The 24,463-nt window shown below is 38.5% G+C and overlaps 1 protein-coding gene across 3 annotated transcripts in view; it reads left to right on the top strand.

Moving 5' to 3' along the window:
- Ros1 (ROS proto-oncogene 1, receptor tyrosine kinase) overlaps nucleotides 1–24,463 on the top strand; it is a 96,417-nt gene that overhangs the window by 39,562 nt on the left and 32,392 nt on the right. For 2 of the 3 annotated variants that reach the window (XM_042686110.1, XM_042686179.1), the window contains 15 exons: nucleotides 703–803; nucleotides 3,913–4,127; nucleotides 5,125–5,285; nucleotides 5,619–5,760; nucleotides 8,353–8,615; nucleotides 9,963–10,026; nucleotides 10,319–10,521; nucleotides 13,194–13,399; nucleotides 14,301–14,587; nucleotides 16,194–16,373; nucleotides 18,081–18,283; nucleotides 19,587–19,731; nucleotides 20,606–20,838; nucleotides 20,925–21,101; nucleotides 23,147–23,315. In XM_042686110.1, coding sequence (XP_042542044.1) covers nucleotides 703–803; nucleotides 3,913–4,127; nucleotides 5,125–5,285; nucleotides 5,619–5,760; nucleotides 8,353–8,615; nucleotides 9,963–10,026; nucleotides 10,319–10,521; nucleotides 13,194–13,399; nucleotides 14,301–14,587; nucleotides 16,194–16,373; nucleotides 18,081–18,283; nucleotides 19,587–19,731; nucleotides 20,606–20,838; nucleotides 20,925–21,101; nucleotides 23,147–23,315 — 2,749 coding nt within the window. The remainder of the gene's footprint in view (nucleotides 1–702; nucleotides 804–3,912; nucleotides 4,128–5,124; nucleotides 5,286–5,618; nucleotides 5,761–8,352; nucleotides 8,616–9,962; nucleotides 10,027–10,318; nucleotides 10,522–13,193; nucleotides 13,400–14,300; nucleotides 14,588–16,193; nucleotides 16,374–18,080; nucleotides 18,284–19,586; nucleotides 19,732–20,605; nucleotides 20,839–20,924; nucleotides 21,102–23,146; nucleotides 23,316–24,463) is intronic. The other variant, XM_042686249.1, reaches the window with a different exon arrangement.

The raw sequence follows: 24,463 nt of genomic DNA, 5'->3' as shown, positions 1-24,463 counted from the left end.
AGTGTTTTTTCACACGTCATCTGGAAATAGGACTTCATATACACATAATTATCTGATGAAAATACATACACACGTTGAGTGTCAGGAATTTTTTGGTTGGGTTAATAAAAAAGTCTAATTTAAAAGAGTTCAAATCATTGGCTCTCAAATTTGGTGGCACATGAAGTACCTGAGGATTTTTTTCAAGCATTCTGGAAACATGATTTCTTTCTTAGGGATAATAATTAAATATGATGTAGCCTAGTCATTGAAATGGAAAAAAAACTGTTTGACAATCACTGGCTTGAACAGGAACAAGAATCATTGCCTCATGTGTCTGAGGAACCCAAAGTTATGACTAACTTTAGGGAAGGCTTGATGCAGACTTAAAATTTCCCATGGGTCTGGAATTTGATCTAGAATTTGTATCTGTACTAAGTTGCCAGGTGATGTTTTTTGTTGCTGATCTGAGAATTGCACATTGATAACCACTGGAGCTAAATATATAAAAGTGAGAAATGGGTATATTCCTACCTTTTAGGAAACTAGTAGTTATATACAAATAACATAATAAGAGGCATCATCATATAATGTCGATATTCAGAAAAAAGGTTAAACTGACTAAGTTTATTATTTCACAAAAGATGTGAAGTGGGGGTTTGTAGTTGAAGTGTGACCTAATCAGAACATTTGGTTAATTTTCTCACTTTATTCTCTGTTTAGGTTATTGCTCTAACTTTGGACCTCAGTGATCAGCTCCTCTATTGGTTGGTTCAGGACAATCAGTGTATTCACCTATACACATCTATTCTTCGAGGACAGAGGTAACAAATGTCTCTTAAAGGCAATTGGTTAAAAAGGGAATAACTTGCTCCACAGTGTGGATGATTTGTGTAGGGAGATGTAAGAGTAACATACTTCCACACTGGGATGGAATAGAGACCCTCCAAAGTGATTCCAAAAAATGAAGCTTGATGAGTAAATGAACTAATAAGGGGTTTCCTCCAGAACCGTGAGTGACTACGGAGGGCTGCATCCACCTGATTGTGCCCAAGTGGCCAAAGTTGCCACTGCCCTGCCTATTTTATGTGATGCTAATCTGTAACAGAAAACTGGATGTAGAGCACCATCTAATGGTAGAACAACGCAGAGGACTAATAAGTTTAACTACAAAGACACACACTTGGGGGAAGTTATTGTTGTTTTTTAAATTTTATTTTATTGTAAAGATGCTGTACAGAGGGGTTGCAGTTACATGAGTAAGGTAATGAGCACATTTCTTGTCGAGCATTGTTATCCTCTTCCTTGTTGTTCTCCTACTAATCCTTCCCTCCCCCACCTCGTCACACCTCTTCCCATCCCCTAAGTTGTAAACTTCATTTCCAATATACTGTCTTGTGGGTATCATTGTTGCAGTGGGTCATCCTGTGTCCTTGTTTCAGTGTTTTGTTATTCCCCTTCCCCTCCACAAATTAGACAAATGTATGTACAAGATGCTGGCACCAAAATCAAGTAGAGTGACAACAGGGATTATCCCGTAGGGGGAAGAACATACAAAGGAAATTTAAAAAAAAATCACATAGTACATTAAAAACAACAACAAAGAAAGATCTCTTGTGTCCATATCTTGGGGTTCATTTCACTTAGCATCACCTTATATGATAACCATCTGATATATTATCCTAGTTATTTGTTTATGTATACTCTAGCCTAGCTCTTAATTCTTTGGTCTTGGCAAACATGGTCTAATAGAAGGAAGTATGGTTTGTTTTGCTTCTTTTTTTTACTTCCCTTTCCACCTCTCTTCTCCGTTTCTCCTCTACTCTCCCCTCCTCTTCCCTTCTTTCCCTTCCCCTTCCCTTCCTGTCCCTTCCTTCCTTCCTTCCTTCCTTCCTTCCTTTCTTCCTTCTTTCCTTCCTTCCTCCCTCCCTTCTCCCCTCCCTCCCTTCCTTCCTTTCAACAGGATGGCTCACTATGTATGCTGAGCTGCCCTCAAACACACAGGCCTCTAGTCTCTGTCTCCTGATTAGAATTACAAGTGTGCACCACTATCCTCCAGTCCACAATTATTTATTTATTTATTTATATTTTGTGACACAAACACACATACATGAACACAAGCACACACACGTGTGTGTGTGTGTGTGTGTGTGTGTGTGATAGCTTGGGCACTGTCTCTGAGCTTTTTTGCTCAAGTCTAGTGCTCTACCACTTGAGTCACAGCTCCATTTCTGGTTTCTTGTAGTTAGTTGGAGATAGAGATTCAAGGACTTTTCTATCCAGGCTAGCTTCAAACTGTGATCCTTAGATCTCAGCCTCAAGAGTAGCTAAGATTACAAGTGTGAGCCACTGACACCAGGCCCAGCTCATGTTTTTATTTCTTGAGAAAGTCATGAGGAATTGAGATCAGCTTCATCCATATGTAGAATATCTGGCATTATGTCCACATTTTATAGATGGTTAAATAAGAAGTAAAGGGCTGGGAAGGTGGCTCAGTGGTAGAGTGCTTGCCTTGCATGTATGAGGCCCTGGGTTAGATTCCTCAGTACCACATAAACTAAAATAGCTGGAAGTGGAGCTGTGGTTCAAGTGGTAGAGCACTAGCCTTGAGCTGAAGAGCTGAGGGATAGTGTCCAGGCCCCAAGTTCAAGCCCCATGACTGACCAAAAAAAAAGAGGTAAAATTACTTGCCTAAAGTTCCATGTTTATAAATTGGCTAGGTAGGAATTCCATGCAATTCTGTTTACTTTTTTTGTTGTTGTTGGTTGTGGGTCTTGAATTCTAGGCCTGGGCACGGTCTCTGTGCTCTTCAGGTCAAAGCTAGTGCTCTACCACCTGAGTCACAACGCCACTGCTGGCTTTTTCTGTTTATGTGGTGCTGAGGAATTGAACCCAGGGCCTCATGCATGCAAGGCAAGCACTCTACCACTGAGCCACCTTCCTAGTCCAATTCTGTTTACTTCAATACTGAAAATTCACATTAGTCTCCCATGAGCTATGGTCTTGTTTAGTAGCTGGCATGATCATGTATGCATGTAGGCCACGCTCCCTGGTATCATGTGAACTGGGTTAGGTATGAGGTAATCATTTGAGAGAAGTTGGATAGTCTAGACGTGTGCTTACCCAGGGTAGTGTATAATTTATGACAAATTCTATTAATAACACAGCTACTCTGTGTCAGCAGATGGGAGCTCTCACGGCATGGCCACACATTCGGGAAAAGTTGTCTCTGCCAATTTGGATAAATGCTTACAAATTCTTGGTCTTCTCTTTTTCAGACATGTAGCTTTTCCTTTTTTCTCTTAAAAAAGGTTATAATTATATTAGAATCTTAACAGTGTTGGATTACTGCATTACTTTTGGTTGGTCTCCAAACACATCTGATCACTTTAAGCCTTTAGACAGATGGCATGTTACTTGGACACTTTTTGTTTGGTTATTTTCTGGTTCTATCTCTGGATAGAAACTTTTTCCCTCTAGATCCTGTACATACTTTTTGTTATGTTGTTTTTCTGCTAATTCAAGTGTTGCAGACACATGTGGAATAAACCCTAAATACGACGAGTATTAACCAGGTGTTTGAGTCTTACCCAAATATCAGCGGATTGTTAAAAGCTGCACCCTGTCTACACTCTGGCTAATGCCATATCACACTGATAAGGAAAACCCATAGAACATTTGATCGAGATTTGTTACTCTAAAAAGAATATTTTAAAACACAATCTAATGTGGAAATAAAATGTTTATAATTGTTGAAAATATTTTCTCTCTTTTCATTCACACACACACACACACACACACACACACACACACACATGCACACACACACAGAAACACACACAACTTATGAATGCACAACCTCACTGGCCCATGCACATACCAGCTCTTTTCTTGCTGCAGATGCATGCACTAATTGATGTCATGTTTCAACAGCACTGAGGATGTCCACATCACAGAATTTGCAGCCTGGAGCACTTCTGAGATTTCCCAGAATGCACTGATGTACTACAGTGGCCGACTCTTTTGGATTGATGGTTTTAGCATTATCACTGCACAGGAAATAAGTCAGAGAACCAGTGTGTCCGTTTCAGAAGTGGCCAAATTTAATCAGTTCACCATTATTCAGACATCCCTCAAGCCTCTGCCAGGTTCAGCATCTTATTGTTGCCTATCTTCTTCCCTAATACCTTCTGTGAGATAAACATTTACTTTGAGAGTTTTTTTCTTTAAGAATTATGCTGAAAGAGGAAAAATATACTGTTGACTTGTTTGCACTCAGTTAATTTTTTTTCCTTTCTTATTTGTTTGTGTCAATTCCTAAAAATTTCCCACTTTTCTTGTCTTTCTCTCTTTCTCTCTCTCTTTCTCTTTCTCTCTTTCTTTCTCCCTTTCTTCTTTCTCCCTTTCTCTCCCTTTCTCTCTTTTTCTTTCTTTCTTTTTCTTTCTTTCTCTCTTTCTCTTTCTTTCTTTCTTTCTTTCTTTCTTTCTTTCTTTCTTTCTTTCTTTCTTTCTTTCTTTCTTTCTTTCTTTCTTTCTTTCTTTCTTTCTTTCTTTCTTTCTTTCTGTCAGTGGTGGACTTGAATTCAGAGTCTGAGTGCTGTCCCTTTTTTGCTCAAGGCTAGCGCTCTACCACTTTGAGCCACAGTGCCACTTCAGGTTTTCTGGTGGTTAGTTGGAGACTTTCTTACTTGGGCTGGCTTCGAATCACAATTCACAGAGCTCAGCTTCCTGAGTAACTAAGAAATACAGGTATCAACCAAGGGCACCTGGACCCCACTTTTAAAAAATTAGAATCCATTAATGCTAATTTATTCATCAATGAAACTAGGAAGTTTCCTTATACTCAGTTTAACCCAAATTTATAGTCTGAAACAGCCAGGATAGGAGATTTTATTGTTTTTGAGACAAGATTTCTATATGGACCAGGCTGGCACTTAAAAAATCTTTGAGTTTAAGCTGGTCTCAAACTCATAATCTTCTTATTTTCACCGCACTAGGATTCTAGGCATGGCCACTAATCATGACTTGGATCATTTTGATTTAGTTCTAATTACCAATAATATCTACTGATTTCCCCTGATTCGGTCCTGGGTGATAATCCTAAATCCTCTTTACCTCTGGTTTTATCTTTCTCCTATTTTGTAGGGAACTTTTCCTCAACTCCCAAGGTGATCCCAGATTCTATTCAAGAGTCTTCATTCAGAGTTGAGGGAAATGGTTCAAGCTTCCAAGTCTTGTGGAATCCCCCCCCTGTGGTGGATTGGGGTACAGTTTTCTACAGTATAGAATTTAGTGCTCATTCCAAGGTAAGGTGTTGGCTCAAGTACTATTTCCCAAACACATGTAACAGCACTGAACACACTGATTTGTACTTTGCTCGTTCTTTGTATTTTTTTCCCCCATGGTGTTTGATTATTAAGATTATTTGCCAGAGCACTTGATGGCGAATCTCTGATTGGCTTGTGATAACTGTTATGTTGCATACACTTTAATTGGTCTATCTAGTAACTCACAGGAATTAGCAAAATTGTACGTGGTGATGACATGTGAGCCAAAGCTTGGTGATTTTTAGCTCTTTAGTAATGAAAAAATTTTTAATTCTATTTCTAAGAAGATGATATTTTATGTTTATATTTCAGTTCCTGGCTACTGAGCAGTCTTTGCCAATGTTTACTGTGGAAGACCTGCAGCCCTATGCTTTATTTAACCTTTCAGTCACTCCTTATACCTACTGGGGAAAGGGCCCCAAAACATCTCTGTCATTTCGAGCACCTGAAACAGGTACAGGGGTACTGAAAAAAAGTCTTATTTCCATGACCTGGAAATATTTTAAAATATTAGAAAATAGTTTTCAGTCTTAGATGTGTTTAAATCCAATAGTCTTTCAATGATTCTTTAAAAATTAGATTAGCATCATTGCAATACATCTTCATGCTGGGCTCTGGTGGCAAGCATGTAAGCCTAGCTGCTCAGGAGGATAAGATCTGAGGATTGCAGTTTGAAGCCACACAGAGCAGGAAAATCTGTGAGACACTTATCTCCAATAAACCAGCAAGAAGCTGGAAGTGAAACTTTGACTCAAGTATCACAGCAGTAGCCTTGAACACAAAAGGTCAGAAACAGTGCCTAGCCCCAGAACTGGTGTGCATGCAGACATGCATACACATATACATACAACCTTCATAATTTATTCCAAAGAAGTCTATTTGAAATATTTCTTAGACTTTTAAACTGGATTGTAGTAATATTTTTGATGCAGTAATATTTACAATTAATGGTTTTAAGTAATGTGAGATATTTGATAAGGAAAATGGGGTATTGGAAGGCATAGATATTTTCTTGCAAGACAGTTATTAACAAAGATATGATTTCAAAAAATGTTCTGTGAGCAAATAACTAGTGGGCAAATTGTACGGTTTTTGGAAATATGTTTTTAAGAGATAGCCACATCTCTACATGTGTCTGTCATTTTAAAGTGTGCAAAACACACTTGCATGTGTCACACCTTTATTAAACATTTACTACAATATATCAGAAAGATCATTTCCTTTGGCACTCGCACACCTCTGAGGTAGACCTGACAGATGTTACAATCTTAATTATGTGGGTGAGAAAATGGGAACCTTGTAGTTGCTTAAATAAATGACAAGAACATATCCAGAATTTTCATTCTATTTTTTTTCCATCTTCATTTGGTCAACTGACAAATCCTAGCAAAGAGTAGCTCCCTATTCATTTAATTTGCATAGACTTCTTAACACAGGACCTGGAAAGTGATATAAACCTCCACTTGCCATTGCATTTTTACTGTTATGATGCACTCAATGGCATTCATCCTTGAGTCTCACAGCAGGAGCAGAATGGAGCCTCGGCATGTTCTGCAGCATTTATCATTGGGAGCCAGGATTGTTCTGTTTGTGATTATCTTAAGCTATCAGCTTTGGTAGCACTCTTGCATGGAGATGAAATCTTTCTGGAGATCCAGAATAGGTTAACATCTTCTGGATGATAGGAGAAATAAGGAAGACTGGAAGAATTTGACCCTTACCTTCATGATATTTACGGTCTAGCAAGAGAGTTTTCAAAGTGAGGAATATCTATTAAGCACTCACTGTGTGCTGTTCTTCTATTAGAGGTTAGGGGATTGAAGTAAGGAATAAGAAAGGATGTGTTCGCTGTTGGAGTTCATAAAACTCACCACCCACATAATAGAAATGAGACTGTAACAACTGAGCAGCAGCCGTGAGTAGACAACACTTCGAAATCATTAACCATATCAAGTTGCCTCGTGTATACTTAGGAGAGGAATATGTGCGTGAACAAGACTTCAGCGAGGATGGAGCAAAAGTGTATCCCATGTTAAAAAGGCCTGTAGCGTGATGGTGGGAGTGACGAACAGTAGGAAACAATGTGACTGGAACGAGGGGTGGTAGAGAGCCCTGTAGGGGAATCCCAAGATAGGGTGGAGCGATGTGGAAATCAGGCAGAGGAATTTCTCTCAAACAATAGATAAACAGATGGTGCTGTGCAGGCTGGCTATAGCTTGACTAGGTAGCTTCAAACCATACCTTCCCCACAACTTCCTGCCTCCTTTTAGAGTGAGAGGGCCTGAGTCCCTAACGTCTTGTATTTTATACCTGGATCTAGCTGAAGCTCCCCTCCTGATGACTGAGATTTTGACCTGGAGCTAAATCACTTCGATTAAGATGAGAGTGAATGCTACATTTTATAAGGAGAACCAGCCACCTTCCATCTGTACGGAGCACAGTGGAGAGAGTTGTCCTTACCTAATAACAGTAGGGATTTGGTTTGAACCTAAGGCAGCCGACATCTGTTAAAATATCACGATGAGACCCAGAATAATGTAGGGGTTGTTGCCTCATGAAGAACTTTTAAGAATGCGAGAGATCTCAGAGAGCTCTCTGCTTGGAACAAGGCCTGGCTCTTGGTTCTGGAGTGGCGCTGTTAACTGTCACCAGGCCACCAGCCACCAGAGATTGGTTGATGCCTCTGAAATGTGAGGACCTCAGTCATGGGTGGAGTTGCTGTTAGTCTTAGACATGTTGCTTATTATCTCATGGTATTTGGGTGTATGAAACAGCTGATTAGTCACAAATGAAGGTCTGCTTCTATTGCGTGTACTATGAAAGAGAATAGGAAGCAATATAAAAACAATTTATAGCATAGAAATAAAAAAAAACCTGGTGGCGTAACTCTAAAGACAAAAGCAAGATGAACCAAAACAATGAATGAGAGAGATATGCTTCAACTGAGAAATATTTTTGTTGCTGTTGAGATGTCCCTCCCTTGATTAGGAGTGGTAGAAGTCAGCCTTGTATTCCTTTCTGTGCTAACTGTGCCTCTGCTTTTCAGTTCCATCAGCACCAGAAAATCCCAGAATATTTATATTACCAAGTGGTCACAAGCTCAACCACAGTAAAGTTGTGGTGGAATTCAGGTGGAATAAGTCCAAGCATGAAAATGGTGTGTTAAGAATGTTTGAAATTTTCTATCATATATCCAACCAAAGTGACACAAAGAAAATCTTCCAAGACTGGACAGCTGTTAATGTCACTCCCTGGGACATGTCTTTTCAACTTGCAAGCATGGATCCTGGGTACATTGTTGCCTTCCAGGTATGAGAGAGAAAAAAGTATTGGAGTCTTAATAGTGCGAAAGAAGAGTACTTAAAGGACCAGGTTAAGAATTTCTAGATGTAGCCAGGCATTTGGAGCTCATGCCAATAATCCTAGCTATTCAGGCTGAGAGATAATTGAAGCCAGCCTAGGCAAAAAAGCCTATGAGGTTCTTATTGTCAATTAACTACCAAAAAGCTACAAGTGGAGGCTTGGCTCAAGTGGTAGAATGCCAGTCTTAGAGCCAAGGAAGAGTACAAAGCCCTGAATTCTTGGGAAAGTTTGGTAAAGGATGACTTGTCAACTTTCCTGCACATAAAGGTTACTTTTGGGACTCAAAGCAAAGCATTGTTTTGTGTGTGAGAGATAGAGTTTTACTATGTACCTCAGGCTGACCTCAGAATCATCATCCTTCTGCCTTACGGATGTACAACCATGCCCAGTAGCTCATTTTGATATTTTAAATTTCAAAATTTCAAATTTTATGATTATCTGGGTAATTCATTAGGAATACATAAAACAATCAATATATACATGCTTTTCAATGATACATATATATTTATGTATATATACATACACACAGAAGCTGGTCCTTGTAGCACTTATAACCTCGGAACTTTGGAGGTGAGGCAGGAGAATCACATGTTCAAGGTCAGACTATGTTATATGACAAAACCCCGTCTCCAACAAAACAAATAAACAAAAGTACACAAAGACTGTATATAGAAGATATGGTAAAAATGTACTTAAGGCTAAGACCATAATAACAATAACCGGATGTTTTGTTGGTTGAGAGCACACAGGTAATTATGTTTGCATGACATTGCCATGAATCTTTGTAGGCTTTTACACATATGCAATATTGGGAAATGAAATGATTTAATACACAATAAAAGTTATCTTAAAACCAAAATACAGTATTTACTGTTAGGATAGTTATGGCAACGTGTTTCAATTGTTTGAAAATACAATGTATGGTAGGAATATGACTTAAATATTCAATAATTAATCCATCTCAGAACTTATTTGTCACTAAGACAAGTCTTCAATGCATTTGTGTGTGTGTGTGTGTGTGTGTGTGTGTGTGTGTGCCAATCTTGGAGCTTGAACTTAGGGCCTGGGCATTGTCCCTGAAGGCTAGCATACTACCACTTAAGCCACAGCTTCACTTTAGACTTTTTAGTAGTTAATTGGAGATAAGAGGTTCATGGACCTTCCTGCCTGGGCTGGCTTTGAACTGTGATCCTCAACAGATTCCAGCCTCTGGAGTAGCTAGGATTGCAGGTGAGAGCCACCAATACCCAGCTAATAACATGTTTATTGTTGCTGTTTCTTTTCTGTCTTTAGGTTCGTGTCTTCACATCTAAAGGACCAGGACCATTTTCTGACATAGTGAAAACTAAAACTTCAGGTATTTATCATCTACAAATTGTATAAATAACCTTCTGAAATTGTTTTTTTCCCCCATTGGTATCTTTAAGGATATAAACAGGGTCTCTAAGTTGAAGTTAAGATAAAAAAATCATTTTTTCCTCATCATGTTTAAAGAGGCCTATGATTAGAAAGGCTAAAAGCCTCTGTGGAGACTCTTGTACTATATGAACCCAAAGGCAGGACAGGGGTTTCAAGATTGCCTGATTACTGATTCAAAAGACTGTTAAAGGTATTCCCATGCATATTATCTACTTGTTTTTTGTTTGCAGACATCAACCCATTACCTTACCTCATAACCCTTGCTGACAACAAGGTAGAGTTTTTAGATATGGATCAAAACCAAGTCATGTGGACATTTTCAGTAGAGGGAGACCTCAGTGCCTTGGGATACACCGCTGACAATCACATGGGGTATTATGCTCAAGGAGACACCATCTTCCTTCTGAATTTGCATAACCGTTCCAGCTCTGAGGTACTTCACTTTGCAATTCCTTTGAAACGAAAGATGGAATATTTACATATCATACTATCTGGTAATGAAAATGGGTGTCTTATGGTTGAATCATTTAGAGTAGAATAATTGACATGGTAGCTGCCAAAATCATTTAGCTACAACAAATAGAAATTATAAATGGGATGAGTGATTTTCAGGATTCACTTGCATATGGTTACTGGCCTTAAGGCACTGTGTTAGATCCTAGAGATATAGAGGTATATTAGGTCCTAACTAGAGATCATCTACTAGCTGATCTTACTAGAATTTGTCTGAGTTAATCCAGTTATAAAGAGAAAGGCAGCTGGATACCGGTGGCTCATATCTGTAATCCTAGCTACTCAGGAGGCTGAGCTCTGAGGATGGGTGTTCAAAGCCAACCTGGGCATGAAAGTCCTCGAGACTCTTAATTCCAATTAACTACCAGAAAAGTCAAAAGTAGTGCTTTGGCTCAAGTGGTAAAGTGCTAGCCTTGAGCTGAAGAGCTCAGGGACAGTGCCCAGGCCCAGAGTTCAAGCCCCACAACTGACAAAGAAAAAAAAAAGAGGTTTATTTTGGCTCACAGTTTCGGAGGTTTCTGTCCATGATCATTTGGCCCTGTTGCTTTTGAGCCAGTGATAGCCATTATGATGAGCATGTGGCAGATCAAAACTTTCCAATTCATAGTCAAGAAGGGAAAGAGAGAAAAAGAAAGAGATCAAGGTCTCATAATTCCTTTTGAGGACCTATCTCCAGTATCCCAGAGACCACTTACTGGGCACCTAAAAGTTCAACCACTTCCTAACAGTGCCACAGGCTAGGATGGAGTGATTGACAAACTATTGTGCCTTTCAGGTCGAAAACATAAAAAACCAACCAACCAATAACAACAAAAACCCCAAATGGGGGTTTAATAAAGCGTAAGACTATTATTATTATTACTATTTATTATTTATTTATTTATTTTTGGGTCCGGTCATGGGCCTGAACTCTGGGCCTGGGCTCTGTCCCTTAGCTCTTCAGCTCAAGGCTAGCACTCTACCACTTGAGCCACAGCGTCACTTCCGGCTTTTTTTTTCCTGCTTATGTGGTGCTGAGGAATTGAACCCAGGGCCTCATGCATGTAAGGCAAGCGCTCTACCTCTGAGCCACCTTCTCAACCCCTAGGCTAGTATTATTGTAACACTAGAAAAGCAGTGTTACATAGTGATTGAGAATGAGTTTTGGAATTTATCTCTTTGCTCTCCAGTTAGAGCTGTAACAAAGAGCAAGTTATTTAACCTCTATGGGTAAGCAATAGCTTATCATACGATGATTACAAAGATCAGACAAGACAGTGTAGAGCACATAGCACAATGCCTGTTATGGTGTAGACCTTCACTAAGTCTCAGCTCATACAGAAGACAGACCAGTATGACTGCTATGCTGAGAACAGGATGAACATTAGCCCAGATGGAGTAGTGGTGCTAGTACAATGGAAAAGCTTCTTACACAGAAAAATGCATAGGTAACACTAGTGGAAAAGCAGTGGGATTAACAAGTGCAAAGGCAGGGAATAAAAAGGGATCCATAGCATGTTCAGGAGCTGTAAACAAAGTGAATGGAGAAGGAGGAGAAGGAGGAATGACAGGGCAGATGGTAAAGCCATGGAGGGAGGCAGAATCTTGAATATTATAGACTTCCTTTACCACACTAAGGAGTCAGATGTCCTTCAAGCCCCACGACAGACAAAAAAAAAAAAGGAGTCAGTTATCAACCTGAACGCTACCAGTAAGCCATTAAATTCAGTGAGTCATTAATATGGTCAAGTTGTGTTTTAGAAAGATTTCTCACATGGTGCCAGTGACTTATGCAAGTAATCCTAGGCTATCTGAGGAGTACAGTTCAAAGCCAGCCTGGGCAGGAGAGTCTGTGAGACCCTTATCTCCAATTAACTACTAAAAAGCTGGAAGTGGAGCTGTGCCTCAACTGGTAGAGCACTAGCCTTCAGTACAACAGTTTAAGGACAGAGCCTAGGGTTGGAGTTCAAGTGCCAGGACTGGTGCCAAATACATAAATAAATAAATATTTCTCCAACAGTAATGGTAACAATGATTTAGGATTAAATCTGAGACATTTAGGAGATGGTTGCAGAAATCCAGATAGAGAATATTAAGGACCTGAGTTAGGTAATAGGCAATGTGTCATGAAAAGAGAGAACAAACTAAGGATATTTAAAGTGAGACTAGTTCACTATTTATGGTAACATGAGGAGCAAGTCAAGGGGAACCACCATTGCCGGGTTGGGTTCATTGGATGAATGTTGGAAATCCATAAAAGTAGCAAATGCAAGCAAAAAGGAGGTTTAGAGGTAAGATGATGAATTCTCTTTTCTGGGGTGATTCATATGGAGTTCTTCAGTAGGTAGACTGACATTTAAAATAAGTAAGCAGTGCTCCTTGATTATCCTCATCTTGTCTGAAGATGTGGATGATTAACAGTGGCCTGTGAATTATAATTAAAGTAATAGAAGAGGGCTTATTATACAATGACAATCCTGAGTTATTGAAAAGCTTTGGATTACCAAAGAGAGAAATGCAGTAAATAACTAATACATGTGATTGCAGAGAAGTCTTCCAGTTAAAAAGACAATTAATACTATCTTCCTGGTGTGTTCTCTATCTAATGTTAAGCTTTTCCAAGACACACTGGTTTCTGACATCACAGTTATTGCAGTAGACTGGATTGCAAGGCACCTCTACTTTGTGCTGAAAGGATCACAAAATGGAACACAAATATTTGCTGTTGATCTTGAACATAAAGTGAAATGCCCCATGGAAGTGAAGACTTGTAACACAGATTCAACAATAATCTCTTTTTCTATCTACCCATTTTTAAGGTATGTGTGAATGTCTTTTCCTATAGTAATGAAATAGAAATCAACCTAAATAATATTTTCTTTCTGGCTTAAAAATAGAAGCCAAATGCTTAGGGTTCTTGAGTCTAATTCTACATATTGATTTTGAGACCACCACAACAAATACATAATCTTAATCTATACTAGTGTGACTAATGTAAAGTTAGGCTAATTATGATGGGAAACAACAGCAGATTTTTATACTAGTGAATTTAATAGTATCATCAGATGATAAGGACAAGAAAACTGAGCAGTGACAGGAGAACCAAACAGACAACAGATCTTACATAGAAACCACTGTTTTGGGTTGAGGCATCTTGTCTTAACCAATGGACCCATAAGATGAACTTAAAAGCCTCTATTCAGCAATTGAGTAGCAATTTCACAGGCTGGAAAGATGCATTTTTCCTTGTGCCATAAGCATGGGTATAGAGTATTGAAACTAGAGTCTTAATTCATATTAAGAAATAGAGGTAACCAAACATGAAACTGTAACCCCTCTGGACAGTACTTTCATAATAATAATAACTATAATAATGAAAGAGACAAAGAAGAGGACTAGAGATGGTCATAATTAAAATTATCAGTATACATTTTGAATTTACAGCTATCCATGTCTTACATAGGCCAATATGCTTGGCCCACAAGTGCCTAAGGTCATTATAGTCTGAGGCTTAAGTTGCAAGTGCATTCATTAAAATAAATCATTGAAGATACTCCAAGTTAGACTGGTGGTGATCTCCTTAACATCAGATTATTGGACAGTTGGTTATGTTCTTTCCTCTTACTGATTTTGTTCCACTTACTAAAATATGGCTGATCTTCACTAGAAACTAATAATATATTTTCTTACTAAGTTGCAGTGACATTTTCCCCCTTTTAGTCGCTTATATTGGACAGAAAGTTCCAATCTGGGCTATCAGATGTTCTACTGCAGTGTTATCAATCACACCTTGCACCAAATTCTGAAACGCACAGCAACAATCCCACAGAATGCAAGGAGCCAGTGCTCTTGCAATGTGACGGAAGTTGAGTTAGGTGCAGCAATGACTGTTGATGCCTCCAACCTAGCGGAACCACGGATATACTTTACGAAAGGACAAGAGATCTGGGCTACGGATCTAGAAGGATGCCAGTGCTGGAGCATTGTCATGGCGCCTGACATTCTCGGTAATAAACATATCAACAATCTCTTCTGCCTGCACTCCACATACACTCAAAAGAATGTACAAATGGTAGCTGCTTGGCAGCATGTTTGGTGGTAGGCCAAGTGTGGGTACAGAATGCAAAACAAGTTGGTATCAGGTAGACTTATGCACAAAATTTCCGGGATTTGTACTTTTGAAGTTGCAAATGTGTGTGAGTAATAATTACACATTTGTTTTTTCTGACATAACTCAAATCAAGTTGTATATCTTCTTAATTGGCTTAAAGAGTAGAGATAACTTTTTGAACTTCTCTTCTTAGGAAAATTATTTGTCTCTGTTAAATTTGTGACAAAGACTCTTTGGTTATACTTTGATCACACATTTTTGAACTATAGTGTCGACTAGTCCTAGCCTTGGCCTCTCAGGTCTGTACTTGCTAAGTCCAGTTTTAGCAAGAATCCTGTCACTTAAGTTTCAAGAAATCTCATCCTTGATGCCTGCACTTTTGGCTTGCCTTAGCAAGAATTCTATTAGGCTAGTTTAACAAGAATCCACTACCCTTGATGCCCCATGCTTGTTAAATAGAATTTCTTACTATCTTTTTTGTATTGTAGCATCTATTTTCTTTGCTGCAATGTAGTTCTAGTCTAGACCAAAAGTCTTTATTAGCCAGACACCAGTGGCTCACTCCTACAATCCTAGCTACTCAGGAGGCTGAGATCTGAGGATTGTGGTTCAATGCCAACCTGGGCAGAGTCCCCATGAGACTCTTATCTCCAATTAACCACCAAAAAACCAGAAGTAACGCTGTGGCTCAAGTGGTAGAGTGTTCACCTTGAGCTGAAGAGCTGAGGGACAGTGCCTAGGCCCAGAGTTCAAGCCCCACAAACAACAACAACAACAACAACAAAAGTCTTTACTACCATTTTAACACATATCAGAATAATCTTTTCTTTAAAATAGGATAAGAATTATCCAGTGAACCTTTACCAGTCTTTCATAAGTTCACAGCTGCAATCCAGAATTCTAAAATAAGAAAACGATGATGATTTTAGAGGTCATTTAGTGTTTCTGTTATTGGAAGAAACTATCTCTCTAAAAAGTCGTTCTTGAACACCAATTTATTACTGTATTAAATATATTTACTGTAAATTAATTACAAATCATTGATGAAAATATTGTGCAACTACTCTTTGCTGTTGATGATTGCCTCTGTTTCACTTGGAATCATCTAGGTAGAGTTTACAACCTGGCTCTGCCTTTTACTAAATTTGTGGCCTCAAGCAGATTAACTCCTCAGATCTCAGTTTTCATACTCATAAAACAGGGCTGGTAACAATATTTATTTATTTTATTAACTTGATGTAGTGCTAAAGTGAGAAAATATATTATTGAGCCAAATAGAATAAAATAACTATTCTTTTCATATTGGAAACCAGGAAGATTAGACCTTAGAAGCTGTAATGTAGGAAAACGGATTTCCCATATTGCTTAAACTAGAAAAAAATTAAGATTACTCTAAAAGAGTTATTCTAAAAGGTTATTCTAAGAAAATTCTTAAAAAATTTAAGATTATTTTTTAAATTCAAAAAAATTATTCTTTGTATGTTCTTTGCATTTTTGATCAGTAGGAAAACCACTTGATAGCTTAACGGTGGATGGGGAGTTTATATACTGGACCACCAAAGCCAAAGACAGCACACAGATTTACCAAGCAAAGAAAAGAAATGGGGCCATCCTCTCCCAAGTGAAGACCCAGAGGAGCAAGCATATCTTGGCTTACAGCTTAGTGATGCAACCTTTCCCAGGTAAAGTCACATTTACAATGCTTGTGCACTTCATTGCTGGCCTGTCAATCCCTGGGCTACGATCCCAGCAATACTCCTCAGTCTTTAGTGTACCTTAATTGCTATTTATCCTTTGTCACACATTGCCTCCATGTGTATACATAGCTTGGATTGCTGAGGGCAACTTGAGATGCCAGAAACCTGTGACCTGTCATTTCTTTGCCAATTGCTTCTTAGTTCCATAATTCTCTTCTTTCTGTCCTTTTCTTTTTTAATGGTATTTTGGGATTCTCATGGTCTCAAAGGGCATTGCGTAAACCCTCAAGTAAAATATATCTTCAAGTAAAGTGCTGTATTATTTTTCCACATTATGCATTACATAGTATTCTGTATGTAAATGTTATTCATTAATATATATAGGAGTATTGTAGTGATTTGTAGTATCCCCTTAATGTTCAAATTTATGCTGCCATTTTTCTTTCCCTTCCTTCCCCTTCCCTTCTTTCTTCTTGTTCTGTAGATCAGACCCAGAGCTTTGTACATGTTTGGCAATTGCTCTACAATTAAACTAATGTTTGGCAATTGTTCTACAATTAAGCTAATATGTTACTAGTAAAAAGTGTGTGTGTGTGTGTGTGTGTGTGTGTGTGTGTGTGTGTGTGTGTGGTATGTAATGGTGGAACTGGAGATTGAACCCAGGACATTATACTTGCTATGTGAGTGCTTTACCTCAGCCCAATCATAAAGTTGTTTAATATTTTGCTTCTAATTCTACTGCCTCCATAAGCTGGTGCCTCATACCTGTAATTATAGCTACTCAGGAGGCTGGGATCTGAGGACCATGGTTTGAAGCCAGCTCGGGCAGAAAAGTCCAAGAAAATCTTATCTCCAATAAATTACTCAGAAAAAGCTGAAAGTATCTCTATAGCTCAAGTGATAGATCGCTAGCCTTGAGCACAAAGAGGCTCAGGGGCAGTGCCAAGACCCTGAGTTCAAGCCCCAGGATTGGGAAAAAATAAAATTAGGAGAAAGAATGTTGATCTGATTAGTGGATTCCAAATATAAATTCCAAATGCAGAAAGGAATTTTTTAAAAGAAAGGTTAAAGTTAGGCCCTCACCATAGATTTCCAGAAAGAGAAAATGTACAAGGAACTTGTAAATGTTAAGAAACATAGAAGGTAGGGGATTTGAAGGATAATTCTATTAAAGTTACAAAATTGCCCGTGCTCCAATTCATCTAATATTTATATAATAGTATTCATTTATAGTCTAAACTGGAAATGGATGCTCATATTAGCATGCTCATATTAGCAATTAGAACAGTAATGTTGATCAAAGGATATTAGTATATTTGCAAGTTTTATTATTTATTTAACTAGTATGGTAGGATACAGCAATGTATTGGAAATGTCAATAGACAGAACAACACATTTCTCCTCCCTCCCTCCCTCCCTCTTTTCCTTCCTTCTTTCCTTCCATTCTTTCTTACTTCTCTCCCTCTTGTCCTCCTCTCTTCCCCTCCCCTCTCCTGACCTCCTCTCTCCTCCCATGTCTTCTCTTCTCTTCAAAGGGAACATCATTTTGAAAGTGATTTTGTATGTATCCTTCCCAGAAAGAGTTAAGTATGTGCTACAAATTTCTTTCCAAGCTTTGATATGCTACTGAGGTTGAAGGAATATATTGTTCCTCTTATGCTTTATCTAATCCTCGTTGTTTTCTTATTTTAGACAATGCCTATCTGACTCTAGCTTCAGATGTTGGAGAACCAATTATACTTAATGCCACCAACACCAGCCTTACAATCAGATTACCTCCAGTCAAGACAAAGCTCACTCTGCATGGCATCATCAGCCCCACACCAACCTTCTTGGTTTATTATAGGGAAGTTAATGACATTACAACCAGCTCTGAACTGAACTATAGAATGCTGGTAAGATGGGAGTTAGTGGTTTTTGACTTTTCACAAGATGCGTTTTTATGATATAAAAGTATCAATCATAACTAGAGACTTCCCCAATGCTCTGTGGGGTAACTTCTTACAGCCAATGGTTCATCAAAAGATGTTAGGTTTTAGCTTTCTTGTCTAACTTAAACCTACTCTCAGGTTAGTATATTAACTTGGGCCTGTTGTTAGAGTTCCTGAGAGAACTGAGTTGTTTTCCCCTGATTTTCTATTTATCCTGAGAGAATTGTTTTTTTGGGGGGTCTTTGTAGCACTTTGGAGTATATTTTTTGTCTGCTATTTTCTATATGTTATTAAATGCAAGGATGGTCTTTTTTTACATTGTCTTTGTGTATCTAGCAGTTTTATAATAGTTGAAATGGCAGCAATTTACTAGATAATTCTTCAATGGGCAAATTAATTAGCACCATTTATCTCAACATTGGAACTGGTAATTCAGTTGTTTCAGTGATGGAATTATATATATATATATATATATATATATATATATGTATGTATATACATACAAATATTCAAAAGATGGAATTCATCATTGACTCGGACATTAAACATTACATTCCTTGTCATAAAATATACAGGATTCTTTGTTATTTCCTTTACTTTGTGTATTTTAGTTTTCCCTTGCACATTTCTAAAAAGAGTTGTTTTAGAGACTAATTGCTTGACCTAGTCTGTGCTTATAGCATTGGACATTTCTGTTATGAGAACTAATCTATCATACTGTGTTCACATTTATTGCGATTGGTCTAAGACAGTGGTTCTCAGCCTTGGCTTCACCCTAAACAATTCACTTAGAATCTACAGAAGTGAAACTGAAGCATAATAATTTTTGAAGCATACTAGATAATTCTGAATCACCAAGTTGAGAAACATCCTTTTACTCTCATGAACTTTATTTAAAATAAACAGATAATATCATTTATCTTTTATTGTACCCACTTAGATGTCACTATTTTATGATAAGATCTTACTGAAGGTCTACTATAATCCTAGTGAAATAATGCCTTTCTCTGCAAATTTAACTTCCTATCTGAAATGACTTATTTTACAAAGTTGGCTCATGGATGTCAATCAGTTGCTGATTATTCATAAAGATACTAAACAATTTAAGTCTGGGTAGATTAAGATGCTCGTGTTTTATTAATAATCTAGAATTTTAAAATATTCTAAGTATTTTTGAGTCTGAAAATTTTCTCTTTGGCTAAATAAATTATAACTTATTTATATAAAGCAAGACTCAGATACTGATTTGTAAAAATTAAAATTATAGGAATCTCAGGAAGATATAGTCCTTATGGGTGGATTACAACCATTTTCCACATATGTGATACAAATAGCAGTAAAGAATTATTATTCTGATCCTTTGGAAAGCTTACCTCTGGGAAAAGAGGTTTTTGGAAAAACTAAAAGTGGAGGTGAGTGTGGATTTCTAGGGTGGGTTTTGTGAAACATGGGATATATTTGTCTGCATTTTAAAAAATTATGTCTTTTATTTTTGCCAGTTCTAGGGCATGAACTCAGGGTCTAGGCTCTGTCCCTGAGCCTCTCTGTGCTTAAGGCTAGTTCTCTACCAACTGAGTCACAGCACCACTTGCAGCCTTTTCTGTTTATGTGGTATTGAGGAATCAAACCCAAGGATTCATGGATGCTAGGCAAGCACTCTACCACTAAGCCACATCCCAAACCAATATGAGTCTTTTCAAACTTAACAAGAAAGATAAATTTGTGGAAAAGTATTTGGATGACTAGACTCCTATCCTCTAAGGCCTGAAGGTGGTGAATAACATTTCTTCAAAGTGAAAAGGAACATCAAAATCAGTAGTTTGCCTAAGTTTTGGTCTTGCCACACAGTGTTACTCTTTTCCCATTTGATTTTTTATTGGTCTCTCTTCATATGAGGAGACAGGAAAACCATCCCGTTTCTGTGAACTGTGTGGAGCCCATCGAGACTTTAATATAACATCAACTTTAAAAAAAAAAAAGAACAGGTCTGAAGTCTACAAAGGTGTTTTAAGAGATAGTGATTGTCTTTAAGATGTTTCTGAGCACGTTCATCACAGCCTGCATCCTACAGCTGGAGTCAGATAACCGTTTAGTCATCAGGCATAAGTAGGCAAGTCCATCAGGCAAACTGTTCATTTGCCATTTTGGTAGAGGCTGACTTTCCTTCTGGATGTGTGGTAGTCCTTGTGCTCACATGATAGGACTGTACCCCTGTGATTTCCTCTCTTCCTCCCACCTTCAGTGCTATTGCACTGTTCCTTATCCTGAATTCGCTCTTTATTTCAGTACCAGAGGCGGTGTGTGTTATTAATGCAACTGTGCTGTCAGACACCAGGCTCCTTATATCCTGGAGAGAATCTCAAAAGCCAAATGGACCAAAAGATTCTGTCCGCTATCAGCTGACAATCTCACATCTGGCCCCAATTCCTGAGACTCCTCTAAGACAAAGCGAATTTCCAAATACACAACTTAGCCTCCTTGTTACTAAACTGTCTGGTGGACAACTCTACGTGTTAAAGGTACAGAGCATATTGGACATTTTCCATTGCCATTCTCAAGTACAGGTTCTCAAAAGGTTAAACAAACTGTTCTTTTTTACAAAAAGGTTCTGGCCTGCCACCCCGAGGAAATGTGGTGTGCTGAGAGTCATGCTGTCACTGTGAAAATGTTCAATACACCGGAGAAACCCTATGGCTTGATCCCAGATAACACTAGTTTGCAATTTGATTGGATGGCACCACCTAATACTAACCTCATAAGATTTTGGTTTGAACTCCAGCAGGTAGATTTTTTTCTAACACAACTCTTTATTTTAAGATACAGAATAGGTTGAGAAGCTTTTTCCTATGTCTATAATATTCTATTGTATAAACCAACAACGTATTTGATAACAGTTATTAATTTAGGTTTGGTGTGTAGAAGTGATAGGCCATCCAGACTAATTTCTGATAAAAAGAACTGCCAGAAAGATTGATTTGCTCTCAAGAGGCTCTGAGCAAAAAGTATATGCTCTAGTGTACTGATTTCATAGTATTTTCTTAGTTATATGCTTTCAGCATGGTTTTCTGGTTTAAAGTCTATAACAATTCGATATGAAAAAATTTGAAAAAACAAAACCCTAAACTTTGTTTGGAAAAACCCTTTCTGGGATGGAAGCATGGGTCAGAGTGCCAGCTGTGAGCCCAAAGTTGAGTGAGCACACAAGGCATTGAGCTCAAGCCCTGGTAGCAGCACAAGAAAAGAAGAAAAACATCTCCTGCCGTTTGAGGGCAGGAGATCTAGATTATGAATTATATAATTTTCAAATCACCAAAGTGTACAAGAATGGCATATTCAATTTAATGTTGGTAAATCTATTCATAGGAGTCCATTAACATTTTGTGTTTTTTTTCTCATCTGTCCAGAGAACCAAATGTCTTTCTGATTTTTTTTTTTGGTGTGTGTGTGTGGGGGGGGTCTGGTCGTGGGCCTGGGCGCTGTCCCTCAGCTCTTCAGCTCAAGGCTAGCACTCTACCACTTGAGCCACAGCTTATGGTGCTGAAGAATCGAACCCAGGGCCTCATGCATGCAAGGCAAGAGCTCTTCCACCGAGCCACCTTCCCAACCCAAACCGAATGTCTTGAACTCAGCATTTCTTGGGCTGGGAAGGTGGCTCAGTGGTAGAGCGCTTGCCTTGAATGCCTGAGGCCCTGGGTTCAATTCCTCAGCACCACATAAGCAAAAAGAAAAAAGCTGGAAGTGGCATTGTGGCTCAAGTGGTAGAACACTAGCCTTGAGCTGAAGAGCTGAGGGACAGCGCCCAGGCTCAGAGTTCAGGCCCCACGACCGGACCCCCCCCCCAAAAAAACCCAAAAAACTTATGCTCAGCATTTCTTATTCTGTTTTCTTTCTCATGGCTAGTGCTCTAGCACTTGAATTATGTTGCCAAGTCTAGATTTTTGCTCTTTTTTTGTTCCCAGGCTAACTTCAAACCACACTTCTCTGATTTCAGCATTTTGAGTGGTAGGATTACAGGTGTGTGCCATGCAATGAAAAAGGGAATGTGAAGTGTTTATTTACGGAAACTTACCTTTTTAGGAAATGACTGAGGAAAATACTCCAAGAACCTATGACAAAATTCTATACTTTTCACCTTTTCCTATTTATCTAAGTAAAGCATCATTTTAAGGGTAAAAAATACAGGGTAAAAAACAATATCACAGAGAAAGAATTCTCTGATATCTAGTGGTAGATATGAATGAAAACAAGCTTCCTGGTATTGTACTTCTAATGCGGTTACTTAGCTTCCGTCTTTTAGTGATATGGATTTGCTATGTGTAACTATAAGGAAGTGCAGAGCAATGGCTGAGGTGGATGTTAAGAAGAAAAACTGAAATGTTTTAGTTTGTAAGTCACTATGAGCACCTTCATAGACTCCAACTCTGTAAGGTCATTATTGTGAAATGAACAAATGTCTGGAATTGATGCTACCATTGTTAAGCTCCACCATTGTTCCTTAGCTGTGAATTTTATGCTCTTAGCTTCCTGATTCAATGAGGATATCTACTCAAGGGATAACAAAAAGTTGCAGCTTTGAACCTTCCCCTGGTGAAAAGTTGGTGAACATCTACCTCGGGTTTGTCCCTAAGGGCTTTATTCATGTGAGCCTACAACAAATAAAATGGCTGTTAGGATTAGGCTAAAGTTATGGATAATGTCAAGTCATTGATAGAAAGTAAATGTTGTTTAACTTTTAATCAATTTGCCACAGGCTTACAAATTTTCTAGGTCTAAGAAGACTTTCTTCAAGAAACAAAAATGTTAGTTGACACTTTTTTTTATTCCTAGTGGAAACACAATGAGTTTTACCACGCCAAAGCTTCCTGCAGCCAAGGCCCAGCTTATGCCTGTAACATCACGGACCTACAACCTTACACCTTCTATCATGTCCGAGTAGTTGTGGTTTATATGACGGGAGAAAATAGCACCTCACTTTCAGAAGGCTTTAAGACAAAAGGTGAGGGTTAAAAAATTCATCATGGAGCTGGGAATGTGGCTTAGTGGTAGAGTGCTCCCCTAGCATGCATGAAGCCCTGGGTTCCATTCCTCAGTACCACATACACAGAAAAAGCCAGAAGTGGGGCTGTGGCTCAAGTGATAGAGTGCTAGCCTTGAGCAAAAGAAGTTCAGGGACAGTGCCCAGGCCCTGAGTTCAAGCCCCAGGCCTGGCAACCAAACAGCAAGAACAAAAACTCATCATGTTGTGTGGAGCTGGGAGAAACTGAGGGAGAGCTATGGAACCGGTGACATTGATTAGATTCATTGTACTCATAAAATAACGGTGAATTTAAGCCCCTTTGTACAACTAAAACAACAACAACAACAACTACTACTACTACTAAATCTCATCATGTAGGAAGACTACAGGCTTCTCAAATCCTTTTTTATCTCTTCATCAATCATGGAGAATGAAATTTTTTCTTAAATAGGAATGATTCCTGTTTCTAGAGTTTAAGTAAAGAAATGGAAGAGTTAGGAGTGTCATTACAGGAAGGGATGAAGTAATATGGTCCTGAAGTATCCTGAGCTGGGAAAAGTCACTTCTTTCAGCATTCTGATTTTTCTGACTAGCTATGATATTTTGCAGTAAGAATTGAATAAAAAAGACAAGTGAGTGTTAAAGAAATACTTATTTAGGGCTGGGAAGTTGGCTCAGTGGTAGAGCGCTCGCCTTGCATGCCTGAGGCCCTGGGTTCAATTCCTCAGCACCACATAAGCAAAAGGAAAAAAGCCGGAAGTGGCACTGTGGCTCAAGTGGTAGAGCGCTAGCCTTGAGCTGAATTGCTGAGGGACAGCACCCAGGCCCAGAGTTCAGGCCCCACAACCAGACCAAAAAAAAAAAAAAAAAGAAATACTTATTTAATGACTTCTGTATTTTAAATGTCAAATGAAAAGCCTAACAATTCAATCAGTATTCGAGATATAGTCTAAATCTAAGCTGATCCTTATTAGAGTAAAGGGAAATGTCTAGGGCATGGCTCAAGTGGTAGAGCAAGTACAAAATTCTAAGTTTAAGCCTAGTATTGCTAAAATAACAATAACAAAGAGCAGAGAGGAATGCTCCAAAATTTATGATAAATTTATTTGCATTTATAATTTATTTAA

Source organism: Dipodomys spectabilis, unplaced genomic scaffold (assembly GCF_019054845.1).
Source record: "Dipodomys spectabilis isolate Male_0828 unplaced genomic scaffold, ASM1905484v1 ptg000001l, whole genome shotgun sequence".
In the NCBI taxonomy this organism is placed as follows: domain Eukaryota; kingdom Metazoa; phylum Chordata; class Mammalia; order Rodentia; family Heteromyidae; genus Dipodomys; species Dipodomys spectabilis.
The sequence above is the reverse complement of the archived record's forward strand: the minus strand, read 5'-3'. Positions and strand labels throughout refer to the sequence as shown.